Source organism: Diplotaxodon limnothrissa, linkage group LG15 (genome assembly GCF_057381915.1).
Source record: "Diplotaxodon limnothrissa isolate DT_005_m linkage group LG15, D_limnothrissa_male_GT1.1, whole genome shotgun sequence".
Lineage (NCBI taxonomy): Eukaryota > Metazoa > Chordata > Actinopteri > Cichliformes > Cichlidae > Diplotaxodon > Diplotaxodon limnothrissa.
The window spans coordinates 31,216,974-31,237,596 of record NC_140610.1 but is presented as its reverse complement, the minus strand read 5'-3'; the positions used below and the strand labels follow the sequence as shown (position 1 = coordinate 31,237,596).

At 41.1% G+C, this 20,623-nt stretch overlaps 1 protein-coding gene across 5 annotated transcripts in view; it reads left to right on the top strand.

Annotated features, from left to right (window-relative positions):
- enah (ENAH actin regulator) overlaps positions 1-18,433 on the top strand; it is a 149,102-nt gene extending 130,669 nt beyond the window's left edge. For 3 of the 5 annotated variants that reach the window (XM_085372730.1, XM_085372729.1, XM_085372732.1), the window contains 10 exons: positions 2,499-3,308; positions 5,381-5,715; positions 6,240-6,373; positions 6,545-6,593; positions 8,489-8,540; positions 8,709-8,775; positions 12,351-12,435; positions 13,227-13,284; positions 13,747-13,808; positions 13,895-18,433. In XM_085372730.1, the coding sequence (XP_085228856.1) occupies positions 2,499-3,308; positions 5,381-5,715; positions 6,240-6,373; positions 6,545-6,593; positions 8,489-8,540; positions 8,709-8,775; positions 12,351-12,435; positions 13,227-13,284; positions 13,747-13,796 (1,640 nt within the window). In that variant the 3' untranslated portion in view covers positions 13,797-13,808; positions 13,895-18,433. The remainder of the gene's footprint in view (positions 1-2,498; positions 3,309-5,380; positions 5,716-6,239; positions 6,374-6,544; positions 6,594-8,488; positions 8,541-8,708; positions 8,776-12,350; positions 12,436-13,226; positions 13,285-13,746; positions 13,809-13,894) is intronic. The other 2 variants (XM_085372731.1, XM_085372733.1) reach the window with 1 other exon arrangement.
- The last annotated feature ends 2,190 nt before the right edge of the window (positions 18,434-20,623 follow it).

The following is a 20,623-nucleotide window of genomic DNA, read 5'->3' as shown; positions in this document are numbered from 1 at the left end:
AGCACTAGAGGTGCAAAATCAAAGTAATTAGACAGGGTGGGACCAAGCTAAGATGCATAATGAACAAGAGAGGGAATTTAATGTGAATTCATTGCATACTGTTCCTTTTTGACGTGAAGATGTGCTTCTACACCCCATTAAAGCAATATGAGGTGTGATCAAAAAGTTCAAAATATTTAAAAACATTTAAAAATTAATCAAATCATTCAAAAATCAAAAAACCTTACTTGATCTAAATGTGCCTGATGTTCCATTCATAATGGGGTTTTTTTTTTATTGCTGCAATTTTTAGATCAGTCTATAGTAGGCCCATTGAGTCCAATCATACTTCTGCCTTGTTTTTTGTTTTTTTTTGTTTTGGGGGGGGGGGGGGGCGTGCTTGTTCTCTCAACAACACAAATGAATGTTGGTGAGAAAAAATAAACTAAGCATACTTGTGGTCTGGTTCCTCATCAAAATGTAATATTTTCTTAACTTTCTAAAGTGAAAGAAGTAAAAGCGGCCTCAGGCTCAATTTGACTCTTGTTTTCTTTACATTTTAATGTATTATCCCTTTCTTGTTCTTAAAACATCAGTTTAAAAAATAATGGACACCAATTACAATATGGGCATCCCATCTACTAGTAAAGACTCTGATTTGGACATATAAGCTATGCATCTGTATACTACAAACTGGAAGATCTCCAGGCTGAGGAACTGGGTTCAGAATGTTGTCTTTCAAATGAGAAAGATGGGTCTGTTATTATCAGTGTTGGTCAAGTTACTTGAAAAAAGTAATCAGTAACTAATTACTAATTACTTCCCCAAAAAAGTAATCCCGTTGCTTTACTGATTACTTATTTTCAAAAGTAATTAATTACTTAGTTACTTCAGTTTCACGATTGACAACCTGAATAGGTGATAAAGCGATAGATCTTTCAGCCCAATTCTACTTTTTCTGCATAATCCATCATACAAAATGTAATCAAATGGAAAGGTCCCTTTTTAAAACTTCTTTTATTAGTTTTAATCGTTTAACTTTATGCATCAAGCAAAAATTTAATTATATGCAACATTCTCTGACTGGAAGAAATTTGTTTAATATTTAAACCTATTTTCTGCACATTCCAGCACATAAAATAATTTTTTTTGTGTGTTTACACTGTCTTTCAAATAGATACAAGTAAAACACAGCAGAAAATAAATAAAATCAAAGACTCAGCGGTCCTGTTGCTCTATTTTCACCTGTAAAGCAGGAGTGGCGTAGGCGGAGGTTTACCCTGGTGCAGGTGTGCCGCGGTGGTCAGTGGAAGAATCCACGAGTTTCTCTGTGAGTTTCCCATTACGTCGTAGCTACTCGGTGCTTGATTGGAAGTTTAGGGGATTATTTTCGCTGTAAAAAGAAGTTTTCTTCCCACGCACAACGGACGCTAATGTTTTTGTCACTTTTTATGGAATCAAACTCAAAGTAAGGTCAGTACTTCCACGCTTTAAACGCTGCACGCTCATACTCTCTCCCGCACTCGATATATTATCCACTGTTGATCTGCAGACAGCTGTTGTCACGAACGTCGCACTCGCTTACGTCACTGTCATGAGACATTCTCGAAAAAAATCACGGTTTTAGTAACACAGTAACGCAGCGTTCCTATGGGAAAGTAACAGTAATCTAATTACCGTTTTTGCAATAGTAATCCCTTACTTTTTTCAAGTAACGAGTAAAGTAACGCGTTACTGCCCATCTCTGGTTATTATGTAGGTATGACGATACTGCATACTCATTACAATCATTAAACTATCAACAGTGCAGCCTGACTCTTCCTAAAATGTGAAAGGTGCATGTGTGAAGGCAGCTTTACAGAATCATTCTTCATGCAACTATCACACTGCTCAAAAGTACGATTATCCATATAACTTTCATCACCTTATCCCGGACAAGCCCCTAGTTCTGCTAATCATATTAATGTTGTTGTATTCATGCATGACTATTGCAATTACATTTCAGGAAATTTTCATTGTTTAATGTCTAGAATTAATTTATCTGGACCTGTTTGTGCTGCTGTTGAATAGTCTTTATGACATTGGTATATTCGTCTATACTTTGGATTTGTTATGTGAGATATCAGAGTGAGATGAGTGGTAAGCTGTCATTTGATTGTTGTCCTCAGTACGTTCATTCTTTCCCTCTTCTTTCAGTGAGCAGAAGTCTGAAAGCTTTCTATCTCTGCCTGTGTCCTCAGTGCTAACACCTGTTTACTAACACAGTAGCATCACCTTAGCCTAAGAACATACACACAAGCTGGAGGAAAACTTTAGTTTAGCTCTGTGCTGGTTTTTTCTGCTTCATCTGCCCCCTTCTCTTTTTTCCTCCCTCCCTTCTTCCGTCTATCTTTCCTCACCTGCTGTCTTTCCCTTCTGTGTGCACGACGGCTGCTTCCTTCCTGCCTTCTTTCCTTCGTTCTGTCCGCTTCTGTCCTGTCTTGTCCTCAACCTCGGTTTTGTCCAATTCGCACGTCCAGCTTTCGAAAGCACATTGTGCACCCCCACACCTCAGGAGTACGGCAGGACCCCCTCCACGCCCATATCTCCATCCACGCCCACTTACCCATCTCCTGGGACCCAGTCGCCATCCTCCACTACAACCCCCCCAACCCCCCCACTCAGGCACTCAGCCTCCCGATTTGCCACCTCACTCGGTTCTGCCTTCCATCCTGTCCTGCCTCACTACGCCACAGTTCCACGGCGACAGCAGGCATTTCCCCAAGCCCCACCGCCTGCCCCTGCTCCTGCCCCTGCTCCAACTCCTCCTCCACCCAAGTCTGTGGTGTGGTCAGCGTGCAATTTTACTCCATTGCCTCCCTCACCTCCGGTCATGATAAGCAGCCCCCCGGGGAAGGCCACCGGTCCAAGGCCACTGATCCCGATTGCCGCGCCATCCCCTCTCACCCAAAAGCCTCCCTCGCCATCCCCCAATGGGCCACCCATGTTTCCCGCACCTTCTCCTGTGACCATCCCACACGGCCACACCCCCCTCAGCATTACCTGCCCAACACCACCTCCCCCGCCTACCCCACCCCCTCTCCCTTCGCCCATAGCTCCCCCTCCGTCTTCCTCCTCAGTCTCGTCTCCCCCCTCCTCATCCCAGGCTCCTGGTGTGCCCTCTCCCTCCACAGCGCCCCCTGCTGCTGCAGCTGCTGCTGCCACCTCTGCCTCTGCTGAACACCTCTGTTGGGGCCTGGGTCTGTCGGGGCCAGGGGAGCTGGACACAGCCGCAGGCTCAGAGCCCCAATCGGCTCAGGGGGATTCCTCCTGTCAGCCCCAGCCCCATGGTAAGGCCTCCAGTCTGGATTCTGCTCTCTCTTTCTCACTGCTTTTCTCCCCTCTGTCTTTCACTGCTTGCAACTCACACTCTAACAGGGGTTGGTTGTTACATTGTCACTGATCTGGCCACAACACAAAGTAAGTCCTGTGACACAGACTGATCTAGGAGTTTTCTTTAGAAAAATTGTGCCTTTCCTGGTTGCTGTAACTCAACTCAGTCTGGTTACAATTTCTAATATTAAAATATTCACTATGGTAACTTTTGTGGGATCTCAATGTGTAACAGCTATTGTTTTCCAACTTCTAGCTTCTTTGTCAGTCTCACAAAGCCTGTGTATGTCCTCGTGCTGGCTGGCTGTTCATTGGATATGAAATGTGTTGTTGTTCAGCATGGCATGTCTGTGTCTTTGACAGACCTGCGTAAAACTCTTGCTTTCTTCATCTCTTGCCTGATTTGTTTTTCTTCATTCTCAGACAAGCTTCACACACATTTTGACCTTTCACTCTCCATAATTTGATTTTTTTTTTACTTTGGGTCTGGAAGCCAATTTCTAAGCAGGCACAGCTGGAAGCTCACTCGACTTGATCAGTGGAACATCGACTGTGCTGTTCAAATCTTATCCACATGAACTTGTTCTGTAATATTAGGAATGCACCAAACATTAAGAGAGAAGCTAATAGGAAAACTGTCATTGATTTAAAGGGTAATGTCAAAAAGTCTAAAGAAAAGAAAAACTGGTGTCACTTTGAAATGCAGCTGTTAGCTTCCTCTTAACTATGTTAATTGTCCCACTAGTGATGGGCGTGCTCCTTCTGACACAAGGTGCAGCAAACACAGAACCTTTGATATACCTGATCTAATTTTTTTGAGACAGGCTCTGATTGGTGCACCTGTAGGGAATATGCTTAAAAGTAAAGATGGGCAAAGGAGCTGATTTGTACTCAGAGTAAAGTAACAACAAATATTTCAGAGTTCATCACAATGATTGGGCGAAAGAGGCTGGATTACTTGTATCATACCATAGGTTCCGCACAAACTATCCCACATAAAGCAAACATCTGGTTGTTTGAGACTCATTTATGAATTAATGCTTCTTCCCAAGTTCCTTTTCATAATTGTCTTTTGGTTATTATGCATTGGTGTGTACATGCATGCTTGTATGTGTATGTATGTCATTGCACCAAACTGTTTGTTTAATTGAATGTTTAGTGTGGCTTGCATGTCTTAGTTCTGTTTATTGGAATGTTAAATGGTCCAAATTGGGTTTTCAGTAAACCATGAAAAGCAATTGTGATATCTGACTTACCCCTTTGGCACGCTGCCTTCCTTTAAACGCAAATCCAGTCATTAATTCCACATTTTAATAAAACAAATTTGCTCTAGTATGATGTTGCATGCCATCATTCCTTTTATATGTTGAAAAGTAGGGACACACTGGCAACAAATCCTGCAGTTTGGTTCCAGTAATGCAGTTCAAATTAATAATTGATCTGAAAACCTGTGGCTAACACGTAGCCAGCAGGGTCAAAATGAAATATGACAGTTTAATGTCAGCCAAAGATATACAAACATAAGTCAGTATCATATTTAAGAAAATAGAACTACTTTGCCTATTTGGGGGGGTTTTTTCCCCCTCAAAAGTGATAGTTTAGTGATAGTTCAGTCTACATCCTAATCCATTTTCAATACATTTTCTCATCATTTAACAGTCAACTTAACTATCCAGTGTCAGATTAAAGACAACATGAAAATAGGGTTTTTCCTCCTGTTTTTTCGTGCGCTTCCCCAAAGAGCTTTTGCCCTTCCCCCTTTCAAAAAAAAAAAAAAAGGAATTTGATTTGCTTAAGCATAAAACAGGGAAAGTAGAGGTAACACAGAATCATTGCTTTAACAATATGGAATGTAATCATGCTATTTTGTGTGGTCCCACCCCAGAGATCCATCTAATCGCTGGAGTGTGATCAGTTTTAATGCAAACATCCTGCCGTCCGCAGGTTTGTGTCTGGAATTGTTCTGAAAAATGTCTTTCTGTCTTCACCCATCCCCCACTGCTCCTTATTCCACCCCTGTCCCTAACAGACGTGGGACAGACTCCAGGGCTGACCACCCCCACCCCTCCCCCACCTCCACCCCTGCCACCCAGCTCCACTGTGACCTCTGCGGCTGCTACCCCGGCCGTCACCCCCACCACCCCCGGCGGCCACCCTCCACCCCCGCCACCTCCTCCACTCCCTCCGACACTGACTCCAGGCGGGACGCCACCTCCTCCGCCGGGTCCCCCTCCCCCTCCCGGAGCTCCACCACCACCCCCAGCACCACCTCTTCCCACCGGACTGTTCTCTCCTGCAGAGGACCGCCCTCTCTCAGGCCTGGCTGCTGCCCTCGCTGGAGCCAAGCTGCGCAAAGTGCCAAGGGTGAGCGCTTGATTTGTTAATGGACCAATGGAAAGCTCGACTAACATGTCTTCATAAGTGAACCATTTAGGATACAGTGTATAAGTATTAGGAAGGCAACCGGTTGCATATGCATGCACTTCGGTCACCCCCGATCATCATACACAATCTCACAGTCACTAAAACATTATCCAAACGCACCATGTTCACACATGATCTCTCTCTCTCTCCCTCTCTCTCTCTCTCTCTCTCTCACTCTCTCTCTCTTACACACACACACACACACACACGCACCATCTGTCACATCTCATTAGGGCTCACAGGAGGACTTCATGTAATGCTCACTGTCTGCCAATGACTACATGGCTACTTGTGTTTTGAGTAAAATATGTATTGTACTTCTTTAAAAAACATAGCTTTTCTGATATAAAATGAGTATTAAAAACATCAATCCTTTTTCATTTATTCTATTTATTTCCCAAACACTGTAAATACCTTCTCTGTTTATGAAGAACACAAATGTGTTTTTGCTTGTGGCCCTTCAGAGTGATGATGCAGGGGCAGCTCTGGCAGCAGCCATGATGGGGGCCACAGGGGCTAAATCAGAGACAAGAGGTAACGGGCCACTTCCTGGAGGAGGGGGGCTTATGGAGGAGATGAGCGCCCTATTGGCCAGGAGGTACACTCGCACGATATTATCATCCAAAACCAGATTTGTCTGTTCACCATGCAAATTTTGTCCTAATTTCTGAAAATAGGCAATTAGTGGTTTTAAATTTGGAAATGAGACTTGATATCGATCAGTGTTTAAGGCCCTCCTCACTGTGCCTGGGCTTTTTACATCTTACAGGAGAAGAATTGCGGAGAAGGGCTCGTCACCTGAACCTGACCAGAGATCAGTAAGTAATACCAGAACCATCGTCTAAGCCCCTGTCATGCTATGGTCCTGTGTTTGACTTTGTTTCAAAATGTCATTATTGCTATCGTCAGACGATAGCTCCTCAGTGTGCTTTGGTTATTTCAGAGTATTTTCACTCCTTGATCACTGAGTACTTTCGATATGAAAGTCTGTATGTCTTTAGAGGATGTCATGTTCTACATACCTGTCTGTTACTATTGACATATGTCATAAAGTACTTACCTAAATTGCAGAAAATAGTGTTTTGAGTTGTGGATATATTAATAAAGATATAAACCAATCACTATTTAAATAGCACTTGACATGGTTGAATTCTAGCTGAACATTGAACATTTTCCATACTATTTTCTATTCCTAGAGTATTATATTAATTACTTATACATGATTCTATGGAGAAAATCTAGCCTTTTAGGGGTTTTTTTATGTTTGTTTGATTTAGTTTCCTGTTTTGTTTTTTTGTTTTTTTTGGGGGGGGGTTGTTGTTTTTTTAAGCTTTGGTCATGGTTCTGCCAGGCTTAATAAGGGCAGTGGAAGTAGGGAGGCCAATATGAATGTTTTGCGCACAGGTATTTAAAGGCATTTAAGAGTCAACTTCTTGCTTATAATTACAAATCATCTAGTGCTTTCTACCTGCATATAGCAACAGCCACGTTCTAGCTTTCCAAACTTGTGCCTCTAGATATGTGGTCAGTTTTTAAGGGAGCGTTTTTGTTTTTTGTTTTTTTGGTCAGTTGACAACATTTAATTTCTGCACTCTGTTATTTTGTCTTGATCGCAAAGGTTTTTGGTTTAATATAAAATGAATAATTCAATTCAGTTTTATTTATACAGCACCAAATCACAACAGTTGCCTCAATGCGCTTTATATTGTAAGGTAGATCCTACAATAATACACAGAGAGAAAAACCCAACAATCATGTGACCCCCTATGAGCAAGCACTTTGGCACGGTACTTCTGTTTGACCCACAGCCTGGGCGTGTGCATCAACTCGTTGGGGAAGCAGGCGAAACCCGTGGGGACATAGACTGGTATCCTGGGAGGAGACGGTGACAGTTGTGAATCAGCATTAGATTTTACTAAACAAGTCATTCTGAATATTTCAAAATTAGGTTTTTAAATGACAAAGTTGGGTGGCACAGAGCTGTTGAAGACTGTTAACAACAAACACCTTTCAACCAATAAGATGTTGCTGATGTGCTTTATGGGAATTTGGCATTTGTTCTCACTTACTTTGCATGTGGAGCATCAAGACCTTGGCCAAAGTTTTCCTTGTAGAACCTCATGGAGGAGATAATGCAGCCAGAGGTCCAATAGATCATGAAGTTTGTCAGCAGGTCATCTAGAGAGAACTTCCTGCAACACATGACCCCACTGATATAAGACTACTGACAACTGAAAAACTAAGGAAACAAGCCTATTTCAGAATAGACAGCACTGCTAATACGCATGCTACTACTCAAGTTCACAACTTCTTATAACCTTCAATCCAATTTTATTTATACAGCACCAAATCCCAACACCAGTCGCCTCAAGGTGCTTTATTTTGTAAGGTAGACCCTACAATAATACATACAGAGAAAACGCCAACAATCAGACGACCCCCTATGAGCAAGCACTTTGGCAACAGTGGGAAGGAAAAGCTCCCTTTCAACAGGAAGAAATCTCCAGCAGAACCAGGCTCAGGGAGGGGCAGCTATCTGCTGTGATTGGTTGGGGTGAAAGAAGGAAGACAGGATAAAATTCTGAGTTTGTGTTGGTGTTACAGATTCAATTTGTTTAAAAGATGTCTGTGATTCTGTGTAGACACTCCATCACAAGACCTGTTCTTGATCCTTATTGTGACTCATTAAACCTTGTTTCTGTGTGCCCAATAGGAGGAGGGTGAGATAAATACGACCCCTAAAGTGTCAGCTTGTAGCACACCAGGTGAGTGTTAAATGAAGACAACAGCATTAGCAGTTAACGAGCATCTTCCTGAAACTGGTGACAAGGTTTACAGCTAGCTTTAATCTCGTTAGGTTATAGGCATACTGATCTTAATGTCGGTTCATGTTTGGTTTCAGTATTTCTTATATTTTGTTTTCTGTTTTCCAGACATGCCCAGGAAGCCATGGGAAAGAACAAACACCATGAATGGTAGCAAATCTCCAGTTATTGGAAGGTACAGTGTCTTCCTGCATCTCCATTTGAAATGTTTGTTTATTACAAGTACATTTATGTTCTAAATTAAATTTTTGTTTATTAAGTTCACCCAGGATATGAATGCCGATCATTTCCTAACTGAATGGCAGTGTGACACAGCTAAACATGATTTCCTAGCCTCTGAAACTATACAAGGATATATTGAAGCATAAGCATCAACTAGCTTTAGCATGATGCATTGCTGGGGCCGTTTAGTGCTGGCTAACACCACTAAAGCTTATCCTGGCCTTTATGTGCAGATTCATAAGACCACCAGCGTGTGTGTGAGAATGAACGGGTGAGAATGTAATGGCATCCTTACCACATATTTTCATATACAGTAGTGACCCAAATAATAAAAATGGTGTACATCCATAACCAGATGAAGGTGTGTGGTGGATGAATTAGTCAACCTTAACCATGCAAGACCATATTTTATGTATCAAAAAATATACTTCATCTGTGTTAGCAGGCATGCTAGCATTAACTAATATTAGCCTGAACAACAACAGTTATGAATCAGATTAGATACAAAAAAGGATCAAACTCAGAACTTTTCACCCAAAGGCGGTTCCACATGTTTCTGGGTTTTCTGTTTTGTTTTTTTTTTGTTTTTCTTTGTTGTTGTTGTTTTGTTTTTTAAATATACTTTATCACTGAATTATAGTACATTTTAATTTCCTTTACACAGAAATGAGAAGCTGTTTCAGACTTTTTCCACAACAGCAGAAAGTAATTGAAATAAGTGACATCACCACACATGTAACAAATAAGATATCATCTATATAGTATAAACAGTTTGGGGGCCGAGTATTGAACCTTGTGGAACTCCACAAGAAACTTTAAGTAAACATAACTTATATCAGGGTTTTACCAGGTATTTTCTTACATCTACACAACCACTTATTAACAGAAGCCTTCCCATTAGGCTGGCGTTTTGCAGTACATATATAGGTTTTACACTGTAATTTGTAAAGTCAGTGTTTCTGCTGCTCACACAGACGAGAGTCTCCGTGGAGGAATCCCATGGGAGCAGATTCCTCCAACAGGTAGAGCGAAAAGCCCTGAAAAGTTTGAGAGAACCTTTTTTTCTTCAAATCAAACTTCCTTTAAAGTTGAGGTTTGCTGTGACGATTTGGTTGGAGAGGAGTTCTTTCGAAGTGCTTGGATGTTTGGACTGAATCGTGTGCCGTCTTTGTGTTCTTTACTACATTTATCAGTCTTGTAGGGGGCCGGGACTGCTCGTCTGTTGTTTAATACGTGCCATTTGGTCCAATTTGTGTGTTCTAAATCAGTGTGCGTCTGGATGATGGGTTTCTAATATAATCTAGTCATTGTGTTTGCATGCTGTGTGCCCGCTGCTCTCAGAACTTAATTTATTTTAAATGGGGAAATCCATATGTGTCCGTCACATACTGTACACCCACCCTATCATACAGACCAACACAAAAATGTGTGTCCACCCAGTGTAGAGTAGACTTGGCAGAGTATTATCTTTGAAGAGCCAGAACAGTTCCAGCAGGCTCTGACAGATAAGAGTGTGTGTGTGTGTGTGTGTGTGTGTGTGTGCACACACAAGAGAGAAGACCAGATGGGTGTTTTTGATTCCAGCTTAATAAAATTGACTTTCATATGCAGCCCACAGAGAGCTGAGCTGAGCAGATTGTCACTTGTCAGACCCTGTAGTGTTGCACGGAGCTTTTTGTTGATCTGACCAGAAAAACGTTGACTTTTACTGTTATGGTAAATGGACTGGTTCTTATATATCGCTTTTCTACTCTGAGCAGTCAAAGCGCTTTATACAACTCGTTCATTCACCCATTCACACAAACACTTTTTCTAAACTGTTAAGTGCTCCCTATATAACATTCATACACATTCACATCCCGATGTGAATGTGTATCTGTAGCTCAGGTAGTGGTGTGTATTACCTGAGCTACAGCCAGGGGTAGCTACTTTTTATATATATTTTTTTTATATTTTGTATTACTGTGTGATGGGCAGCATTTGGGCAGGTAAATCACAATATACACATACACCAAATCATCTGCAAAACACTAATTTGTTTGCTTTAATATTTTTTTTTAATTATTGTGTAAATGTTGTATAATGTGTGCGCACTGATTTATCTTCCTCAGTCTGTTTCTTACCTTCACCATTTCTTCTGTTCTGAGACCAGCATGAAAAGGAACACAAACACACCACAATCTCAGTTTCCGAATTTTTCCCAGTCCCATAGCTACCTAATGACCTGCTGTTTAGGTCACTTCCTTTTCCTTCACTTCTCATTCCTGTCACGTGTCCTATCTTGAAAGTAACTGGCTGCTCTGAATGTTTTTTGTCCCTCACATGGTGTATGGGGCAATACCAGCCTTCTCTTAATTACTGGTATCCTCCTCCTTCCTTTAAGTGTGTGTGTGTGTGTGTGGGGGGGGGGGTCCAGGGAAGTTGTGCCACACCTCAGGTTTCCTCCTTAAAAAGACAGGGGTAGTAAAGTGTATTTGCACTGTTACGAATGTGGTCTAATCTCTGTCTAGACAAACAGAGGTTGCTTTATTTTGTAACGGACACATTCAATATTTCCAGAGCTGTGGGAAAAGTAAGGGAATGTCTTCTGGAAGCAATAACCTTTTTATAAGTTTTTCAGTTCTCCACAGTGAATTTTATACTATTATTCTTTCCAGAGAAGCTTCAGCTCAACCACATTCTTGGGATATCTGGTATGAGTGACTATGTCACGCCCTTAACTCTCCTAGACATCAGCTGACAGAGGAACATGTGAGAAGACAAATATCCAGTGCACCCAGTATTTAACCTGCCAGCTTCTTAATACTGAGTCTGTGTCATATCAGAACGTGCTAGTGAATTAATAAGGAATTTAATATTTTGGTGTATTCACAGTATGGATATTAAACTATCCATACTGCATAGTCTAATATCCAGTTTCCATATAATTATAGTATATTTCATGAACTGGACCTGCCCCCTCTTTATTTCAGTTTGATAGGTGGCTGAGAACTGTGTGTTTGCTTTTCTGTGTATTCCCTTGCATGTCTCTGTGTACAGTATCCAATGTTTGTGCATGCATCGACCAGGATTTGGCTGCTAATTGTGTTTATGTGCATTTTATATCGGACTAACACAAAAGAGAAAATGCTCAGTGTGCAGTTCAGCATACTAATAAATCTCCTGCCTGTGGTGACAGACAAGTTTGATTGCAGAGTTTATTGTCATGTAAATGATGTCAAATATTACATCGGATTTGTTTTTATTTGTTATCCTCTCAACTATTTATGGTTCCTCCTCTATAAAATAGATTCAAATACAGTTTGAGACATATTTATTCGACTGCTGTTTTCTCTCATGGTGTAATTTACTCAAGTTGCTTTACAAGCAGCTAAACAAGAGTCAGCATTCTTGTAGGAGGGCAGATTGTGTGGTTTAAATGATTTTACTGAGCTCAAAACCTCCATTTATTACTCATAAATCACATAGTAGCTGGTGTTGCTTTATGATCTTACAAGTAGTTTTTATGCTCTTTGTCTTTTCTCATAGACCTAAATCCACTCCTACACCTACTGCATCCTTAAGTGCCAATGGTGTGCCAACAGAAGCTGTTGACTATGATAGATTGAAACAGGTAAGTAGACATTTTTAGACACAGATTTTATTTCTGCATATTCCCTTTGATACTGTGATTGTGGTTTTCAGGTTGTTGCAGTATATGGTGACTGAATTTCTTTTCCTTGTGGCCCAAAAGTCGCCCGACAATATCAATATTGCTCCACAAAGTTTTCATATTAAAGCAAGTCAGCTGTATAGTGCTGTTGTTGTAAAATAAAAGTAAAATGGAACTTGGAACTGGAGCGTCTATTGACCTTGGTCTGTGTTTCTTCATTATTTATGCAGCCCTGTTAGTAGTTCAGTGCGTGGTAGTGTGGGTGTGTGCAGTCCTGTTAGAAGGCAGCTCCTCCCTCTGACCTTGTGAATGAGCCTCTTAGATAAGTAAAGAGTCTGTCAGAGTTCTGCATATCTGTCACTACAACTGGCCACAGACGTGACAGCCCACAGACCCACTCACCACACTCACTGTCTCACTGAGTAAGCCTGGGTTAAGTTATAGGTCAAACTTGAGGCTCATCATTTTAGTACGCCTTCCATACTGTGTATGTCACTTTGTTTGCATCTTGGTGTCATTAAGTAAGTCTTTAGCTCTAATCCCACAGAGATTACCTAAGAAGGGATTAGCTACTATGTAAAGTTGAGATGGGAGCTTCTTTTACCAGTTGCCAGGATGCATACCCACAGTAAAAGAAGGAAAAGGGGGGGGGGGGGGCAAAATTAACAATTGCACAAGACAAGCTCGTCTCTGAGGTCTAATGACATTTATCATGTTTATATGAAAATGTGACTTTTTTTTTTTTTTTTTAGGACATTCTTGATGAGATGAGGAAGGAGCTGTCAAAACTAAAAGAAGAGCTCATTGATGGTAATTATCACCACTTTAGTCATCCTACAGAAAGACCAGCAAGGCTTTGTAGTGAGTCCATACTAAACACGACAGTGCAGTAATGGTTTCTGGACACTTTGTTTAAAAACTTTTTTTTTTATTTTGTGAGAGCCAGAAGTGATCATATTTTGACAAGAAGGTCTAACTTGTCCATTAAGCAAGTTAGCAAGCTAGCAAGTTTGGTTAGCAGTGTTTTGCAGTGTACCTAGTGTGATGTAAGGATACAGATATCTGCTTGTTAGTTTTAATTGACTGACAACTAAAATACTATAATTTCATTCACCACGACTGGAGCATCATCTTCTTGGGTGTGTACATTCAAAGGAGCTCATACTTTTTAAATTCTATTGGCATTGCTATAATAGGTGCCAACAGCACAAACACGCTGGAGAAGTGTGGTGGTTCATAACTCTTTGCTCCAATTCTTTCACTTCTACAAAGATTCACCGAAAGTTGGGTATTTTAACATGGGGAAACTGACTCACCCTTGAAGCCAGCCTTGAGTGAGTGTTACAGGAACTGCAGTTGTTGGCTTAGTTTATTGTGATCCACGTTAAGAATGTGGCCGTGTCTTTGTTCTGTGTTTCAGCAATCCGGGAGGAGCTGGGTAGGTCCAGCACAGCATAGAGGAATCTGACTTCCCCGTTCAGAAACACACACAAGAACCGACAGACAACACCGGTCAACTTAAAGACATGACAATATAACAATGGAAAACAACAAAAAACGGTGGCGATTACGACAAAAATCATTTTACCACACAGAGAGGACATTATCTGGTGCGGAGCAGTGTCAGACAGGCTGGTGGTGGTAGGAGATTTGTAGCCTTTGATAGCTGTGACTCACAGAATCCATTCTGCAAAGCCTCGTATTCCCACTGCCCCATCTCACAACCCCCTCTCTCCCCTCGCCTTCCTGCTGAGGGCATCCTGGAGGACAGAGGAGCGAAAGTCTTTATGCAAAGATGGCTCCTCTCTGTTTGTCCTCCTATAAGAAGAAAATAAATCCAATAGTGAACTCTTCTGTGATACTGCATTAACCACAAGTTGCTCACTGTCAAAAGTTTTATCAAGAGTGTGCAGAGAGCCGAAGGATGGAAACTTAAAAACTTTTCTCCCATAATGCCATAGGGGTAGCGTGTGTTTGCGTATGAAGGACTGACAGTCTCTGGTGGAGGCTAACACTGCAGGACACTGTAAAGCTCGTCTTCCTCAAATACTATTTTAACCTGAACATATACAAAAGAGAGAAAAAGTTAGACAAAACAAATAAAATCTCTCCACCAACGTCTGTTTCAGTGTGGATCTACGGCCATATGAGTAGCTCAATAATCCAGTCTTTATACAGGATGCTCCCTGGCCCGTCTCTTCATCTGTGAAGTCATCATCAGAGGCACCGTTTCCCTCCCAAAGCGAGCGTTTTTGTCATTTTTCTGTCGTCGAGCGGCAGGTGGATGAGACACTGAGGGGTGTAGCTGCCTGTAGCTCTCTACCAAACATTACCTGTTGAACAGAAGTGCTGATTCACCTGCCATGCGCCTCGACCAGACGTATAGATAGGTGTTCCCCTTCACTTGATTTAACGAGTCTCTATCATCCATCCTTCTCAGTCTGTTGTGGGGTTTTTTTTGTTTTAGCATGTTTGTTTTCTTAGTACGGCGAAGGTCACAGGTCTGCCACGAATTTACATTACCCGTCACAAGTTTTAATACAAGCAATAAGTGTAGCATCTATTTTTACAGCCCTGCTCCTAAACACCACCAAACATTTCAGTGTCTCCTTTTTTTTTTTTTTTTGCGGGGGGGCTCTTCTGGGCCCCTGTTGGATGTTACTGTGTCACCACCACCTTTCTGTAAAGCTGAAAGCTGATGTGATTGAATAACAGCGCAACACTGTAAGACATCATTTCATGGAATTCATTTCTATATCACAACACGCTCAGAATTTTTCTTCTATAAATCCTAGGATACTGTATCTGTAGCCACATTGGAGGTGAACTTTATTATTAGTTTTGTTTTTTTGTTGGGTTTTTTTGGAGGGGGGGTGTTTGTTCTGTTTTCATTTCAAAACATTTATAAAATTAAACTTTTTTTCAAAAGGTGCACCGGATAACCCAAAAATCTAAGAGATTGTGTCCATGCAAGGACATGAATGTGCCATTCATTCTTTCACCAGTGCTTACCGTGTCATTTTTTTTCTTTGCCTTTTTCTCCTGCTGGTGTCAAATCCTTAAAATGACAAACTGTATTTACCCCTATCATGCTATGATATAAGATAGAACTGTCACTTTCAGCATGTCTTTAGCTTCAGTGCTTAAAGTACAATCAGTAAAAGAGAGAGATGTTTGGAGCTGAGAGACTGATGTCCCAACAAAGCTTCAAGATACAACGCAACAGGTTGAGGCAATGGATGAAAGTCTGTGGTATGGTTCTGTACTCTTGTTGTCTGAATGAGATCCTGAAGAGTGGCCATTTCCAAAACGTAATCGAGTTTCTTGGCTAGCTAACAGCCACAGTGTGCTCTGCAGGAGCCAATTTAAGCATTCAAGAGGGGGTGACGTTTTAACGTGAGCGTCTTTAGTGTATATTGCAAGCATCAGAATGGGATCTTAAAAAGCAGCAGCATACCATCTCCACAGGTCACTCCTAGGCAGCAATCCCACACACATTTCAGGTTTCGTCTCTCTGGACTCCAACTCTCACTTGTGACATTTTGTGTTGCCCACACAATCTTGGATGCAGTGTGTCGCTTGCGATGTTTCGATTACATTCTAAAAACGCCTGAGCAAACAAGCTTGTTCAGCCTGTAATTTAACATCAAATGGAAAAGCTGATAATTGCACTGAGTAATCACTAGTTTACTTAAGTTAGTGACAGCTAATGCTAGCTCCCTTGGGCACCTGTCACATTTCCAACATTCTCACCCGTTTTTCACTTTGAATAGGGGTAACATCAAGTGCTCATCTGGCTTGGTGATTCTTTGCTAGTTGTGTGCTGTTGAGAGGGCTGCTAAAACTTGTTAGCACCTGCCAGCCATATTGTGCACATGTTTCAGTGCTGCTGGTAGCAAGCAAAATGATGTAAATATCCCAAAAGAGCAGCAGACCAGTGAAACATGCTGTTTGGGATCAAAGTGAAGCAATTACTCATTTCTGTAGAAGTTTGTGACAGGCGGCTAACTTAGATAACGCTAACTGCTAACTCCATTAGCCTCAGTGAGGCAGTATTCGTATGTGGAGAGGTTGCTTTAGTGCCAGACAGTGGCTGTTCGTGTCCTTTGGGGACATATCTTTGCAGACACTACCGTCATATTGACAACAACTATTCACTCACAAGGCAGGCTAATGCAGCTTAACTAAACTAAACTAGCTATCTCTGTGCAACTTTGCAAATATGCAGATTGCACAAGCAACTCTTTTTTTTTTTTTTTTTCATGATGGTTTCATTGCCTCGCAAATGATGTCATTAGCTGGCACTTGAAAAATTAAGTGCGAGTGAAGCCTTAAGTTTCGATGAACCAGCTACCTGCATGATGAATCTAAAGGGCACACTTCCAACATTGTAATGCCAGATTTGCTTTGTAGTGCAGGCTGAGATGACCATGAGGACCTGATTATGAATTCATGAGGAAGAATTTTGAAATTCCTACCAGACCAAAGAAACCATTACACCATCTTCAAAATTCTAATGGCACGTCTAACAAACTGTGTGTAAAATATGTGGCCATGCCCCCTTTAGAAGAATCTTTGGGTTAACTGGCTAATTTGTTGTTGTTGTTGTTCTTATCACCACAGTTTTTATACTACTTAACCCAACAGATGGCTTGATAATCATGTCTTTCAGTGGATGTTGGCGCCTCTGGTGGATCTCATTCTACACAACTGTTTAAGGGCTTTGATGTTATAGCTTTGCTACATAAGATCAGGCATCACACACTTGAGAAATGTCATTTTCCTCTTCAGTTACAGTCATCAGTTTGAGATTGGTTCGAAAATACTGTGAACACAATATGAAAGCAGTTTCAGTTCATGTGTGGACATGGTGTGATCCATGGAGGAATGTTTTTTTCGAGACAGTTTAGGTTTATCCACTTAAAAAAAGGCTGTTTCATCAACTCATTCACCAAGAGTGTTTACACAGCATCGATTGCACTTTAAGACAAAAAAACCCACACACAAACAAAGCAATCCACCGTGACAGCTGTCGCTCAGAGCCTCTGTCACCAACATTGTGGCTCTCTCACCAAAGGATTTTAACCCTGACGGTCTCCTGCTAAACATGATCAATCTCAGAAAAGTCGCCTTTTTATTTTAGGTTTTAATGATTTTGTCAAAAGCAGAAACATGTCACAATGGAAGTGGAAATGTTTTGATCAAGAAAAGTTTCTCTTTTGTGGAGCTGTGTAGTTTGTGCCTTGTTCCGAAGTTGCATTTAATATGTCAAAGATTTAAAGTTGACTAGTAATAATATCTATGGGACTGTCATTATGATCATCTGCAGTTTCTTTCTTTGTTCATCATGGTCAAGTTGATTTTAAAGGGAGAGTTTCAATCACTTTGGTACTGTTCCCTCCAAGAAAACAAAGTGTTTTTCTGTTTGCTTTCAACATAACTCATGACTTCTTTCCATGCAGCTGTGAAGCTGCTTCTCTTACAGCTCAGAAGTACAATCAAACTTTGATACACAAGGCCTACGAGGGTTCAAAGATGATCTTCAGTGTGTGTGATTTAGTTTTTTGTAAACCTGAAGCCCTGTTTGGAAGTCCCAATGAGTCTGGCTGCAGTGTTCTGTGTTCCCTCATGCCATTTTAAATGTCACAGAAACTCTTTGTGTTCAGCAGCTTAGCTTTCTTTACATGCTTGGAAATCTCTGATTGGGAAAAAAAAAACGTTTTGGTTTTGGCTGTGAGGTCTGCTCAATGATGGAAACACTTTGTAAATCCAGCTGAGGGAATGGAAGTTGTGAATTTGTGGGAATAATGGCAGAGATGACTGACTGAAGTAAGTTTTGTAGAGGGGTTTCCAGACGTATTCTTTTATCATCTGAAATGTACCATACTGTTCTCATGTCTAGTCTTTTCTTACATGCTAACATATTGTTTTTGTTTGAGCAAATGAAATAAAAATTGCAATACAATACTAGAACTGATTTCTTTTTAAATGATCACTGATTTCAACTATTTTTCACTGTTTAATGGGAACATTTTGTGGGGAGACCCAAACAGATGTGGAGAAGATCTGTCGAGAGCGAAGCGAAGGCCGTCGGAATGACGTGGACCCAGCTAAAGAGAGCAGCCCAGAACAGAGTCCGTTGGCGTGGGGTTGTTGCGGACCTATGCTCCCCCAGGAGTCAACAGGAAAATTGAATGGGAACATTTAAGTTAATGCTCTAATGGGTCAACTTCAAGTCAAGATTATACTGATATACATGAAGGAACAGGGTGAGCACTGCCACAGCTACAAAATGACCTTCAGCAGGACACTGTGAATGTGTCCCACCAAACAATCCGAAACAGACTTAATGAGGGTGGCCTGAGTCAGCACACCTTTGAAAGCAGTTTTTATCAGTTTGGCCTGGTGATCCTGTACATGCACTGAAATAAAAGTTACTTGAAATAAATTTTAGAATAATCGCCCCAATAAATGCTTCTTATTCTACAAAGACTTTGGCTGAAACGGCTCGTTTCACGGCTCGAGAGGAATAAAGTACCAAAGCCCAGTTTATGATAAAACAACAACTTATACAAAACTAATCTTAATGCAGTTCAACAATGGAAACATGGAAGTGGAAATGAGCAGATTCCAACTACTTGGTCAGAAATCAGCATTCGATCTCCTTTTTCTCCTCCCAGATCTGTTGCTGCACACCATTTCACAGCCTGTCAAGTGACATAATGTCTGACTGCTCCACGTCGTCTCACGTGCACACTGAGCAGATGTGAACAGGAAGAGGGGAAACTAACTAAAAATGAGCTCACTTATCGAAAGCTTGCATGTTGTGCACATTTTCTTCCTTGTAGTGCCACTGACATCTGTGAGCTCAGTCAAACTGCTGCTGCGTGAAAGGATGGCCACAGGAATCTCAAGACTAAAAGTTTAACCTAACACTGCAAGTTGTGGTTTTTCTTGTGTCAAAGGAAAATGTTTACAATGAAACTCTTTGCAAGATGTGGCTCCTTCACATCTTTTTAAAGTTTTTTTTTAAGTGCAAAATCACGTTTTTGGGATTGTTGTTAGTTACTTGCAGAGGCGTCTAGTTATCAGAGTTCATCTTGATTATGGTATATGGTACTTGATTATGGAGTTTAATAACTTCATACATTTTCTGGGTTACACCAAGAGTCCTGGTTTAGAGAATAAACCTCTTTTATTGGTTCCTGTGCAGCTTCACCTTACAACATACACAGCCATGCTTCCTGTGGGTGGAGCATACAGCGCTCTGTGCCAGTGCATCTGCAGTTCATTTGAGGTTTGCTTTGACTTGCAGCCACAGAGGAGCCGTGCTGTGGCGAAAGCTGCACTAAGACAGGAAAACACCCCGAGCTGCAGAGATGAGGACGAGGAAGATGAGACAACACTGATGCTGTGACTTGATTGGCGAGTTTGAATTTTCGAAATCAAGCCCTCTTCCTCTTATTGTCTTAATGAGCTTTAGCTTTGAGCGGCAGGTGCCAATAATGTGTCAACTGTCAGGTTCCCCCATGCAAATAAGTCATGCTCTTCTGCTGTCAGACACCATTTCTGCTTCACTTCACTACCATTGTTTGGGGCAATCTTCCTCAGCACACATACATACATACATATGAAATACTCAGTCCAGCATACTGTAATCAACTCTCTTTAATCTGGCAGATATTTAAACAGGTGCAAGAAATTTACTTTAAACTGGACAGGCTGTTTTAAAAATAAAAATAGTTTTCACTCCAGTTTTGTCAGCTGGTTCAGTAAGACCTATCAGGGGGTTTATTCCCCATGTTAAAATAGGTCTTTAGTGAGTGACTACACATTTGATAAGCATGACTTTTTGCTTATGCTTGACTTAAATAAACCTTACTTTTTATAATCCTAGTCATTTTCCATTGGAGACAGGCCCAAACCTTTTTGAAGGGGTACTAAAATTAATTGGTATCTTTATGATGAGAAAGCAAATGCATTATGACTCACAGATTTAAGGGTTTTCTGTTGCTGCATTATTACAGCAAAAAAGAAGTTGATGACAGAAAACTTAACTGCTAAATAGTGATGCAATTTTCGTGTAAATTTAAATGCAGAGATTTTGTAATGCATCGTGATAAACTCTGCATTAAAATCAATGTCACAC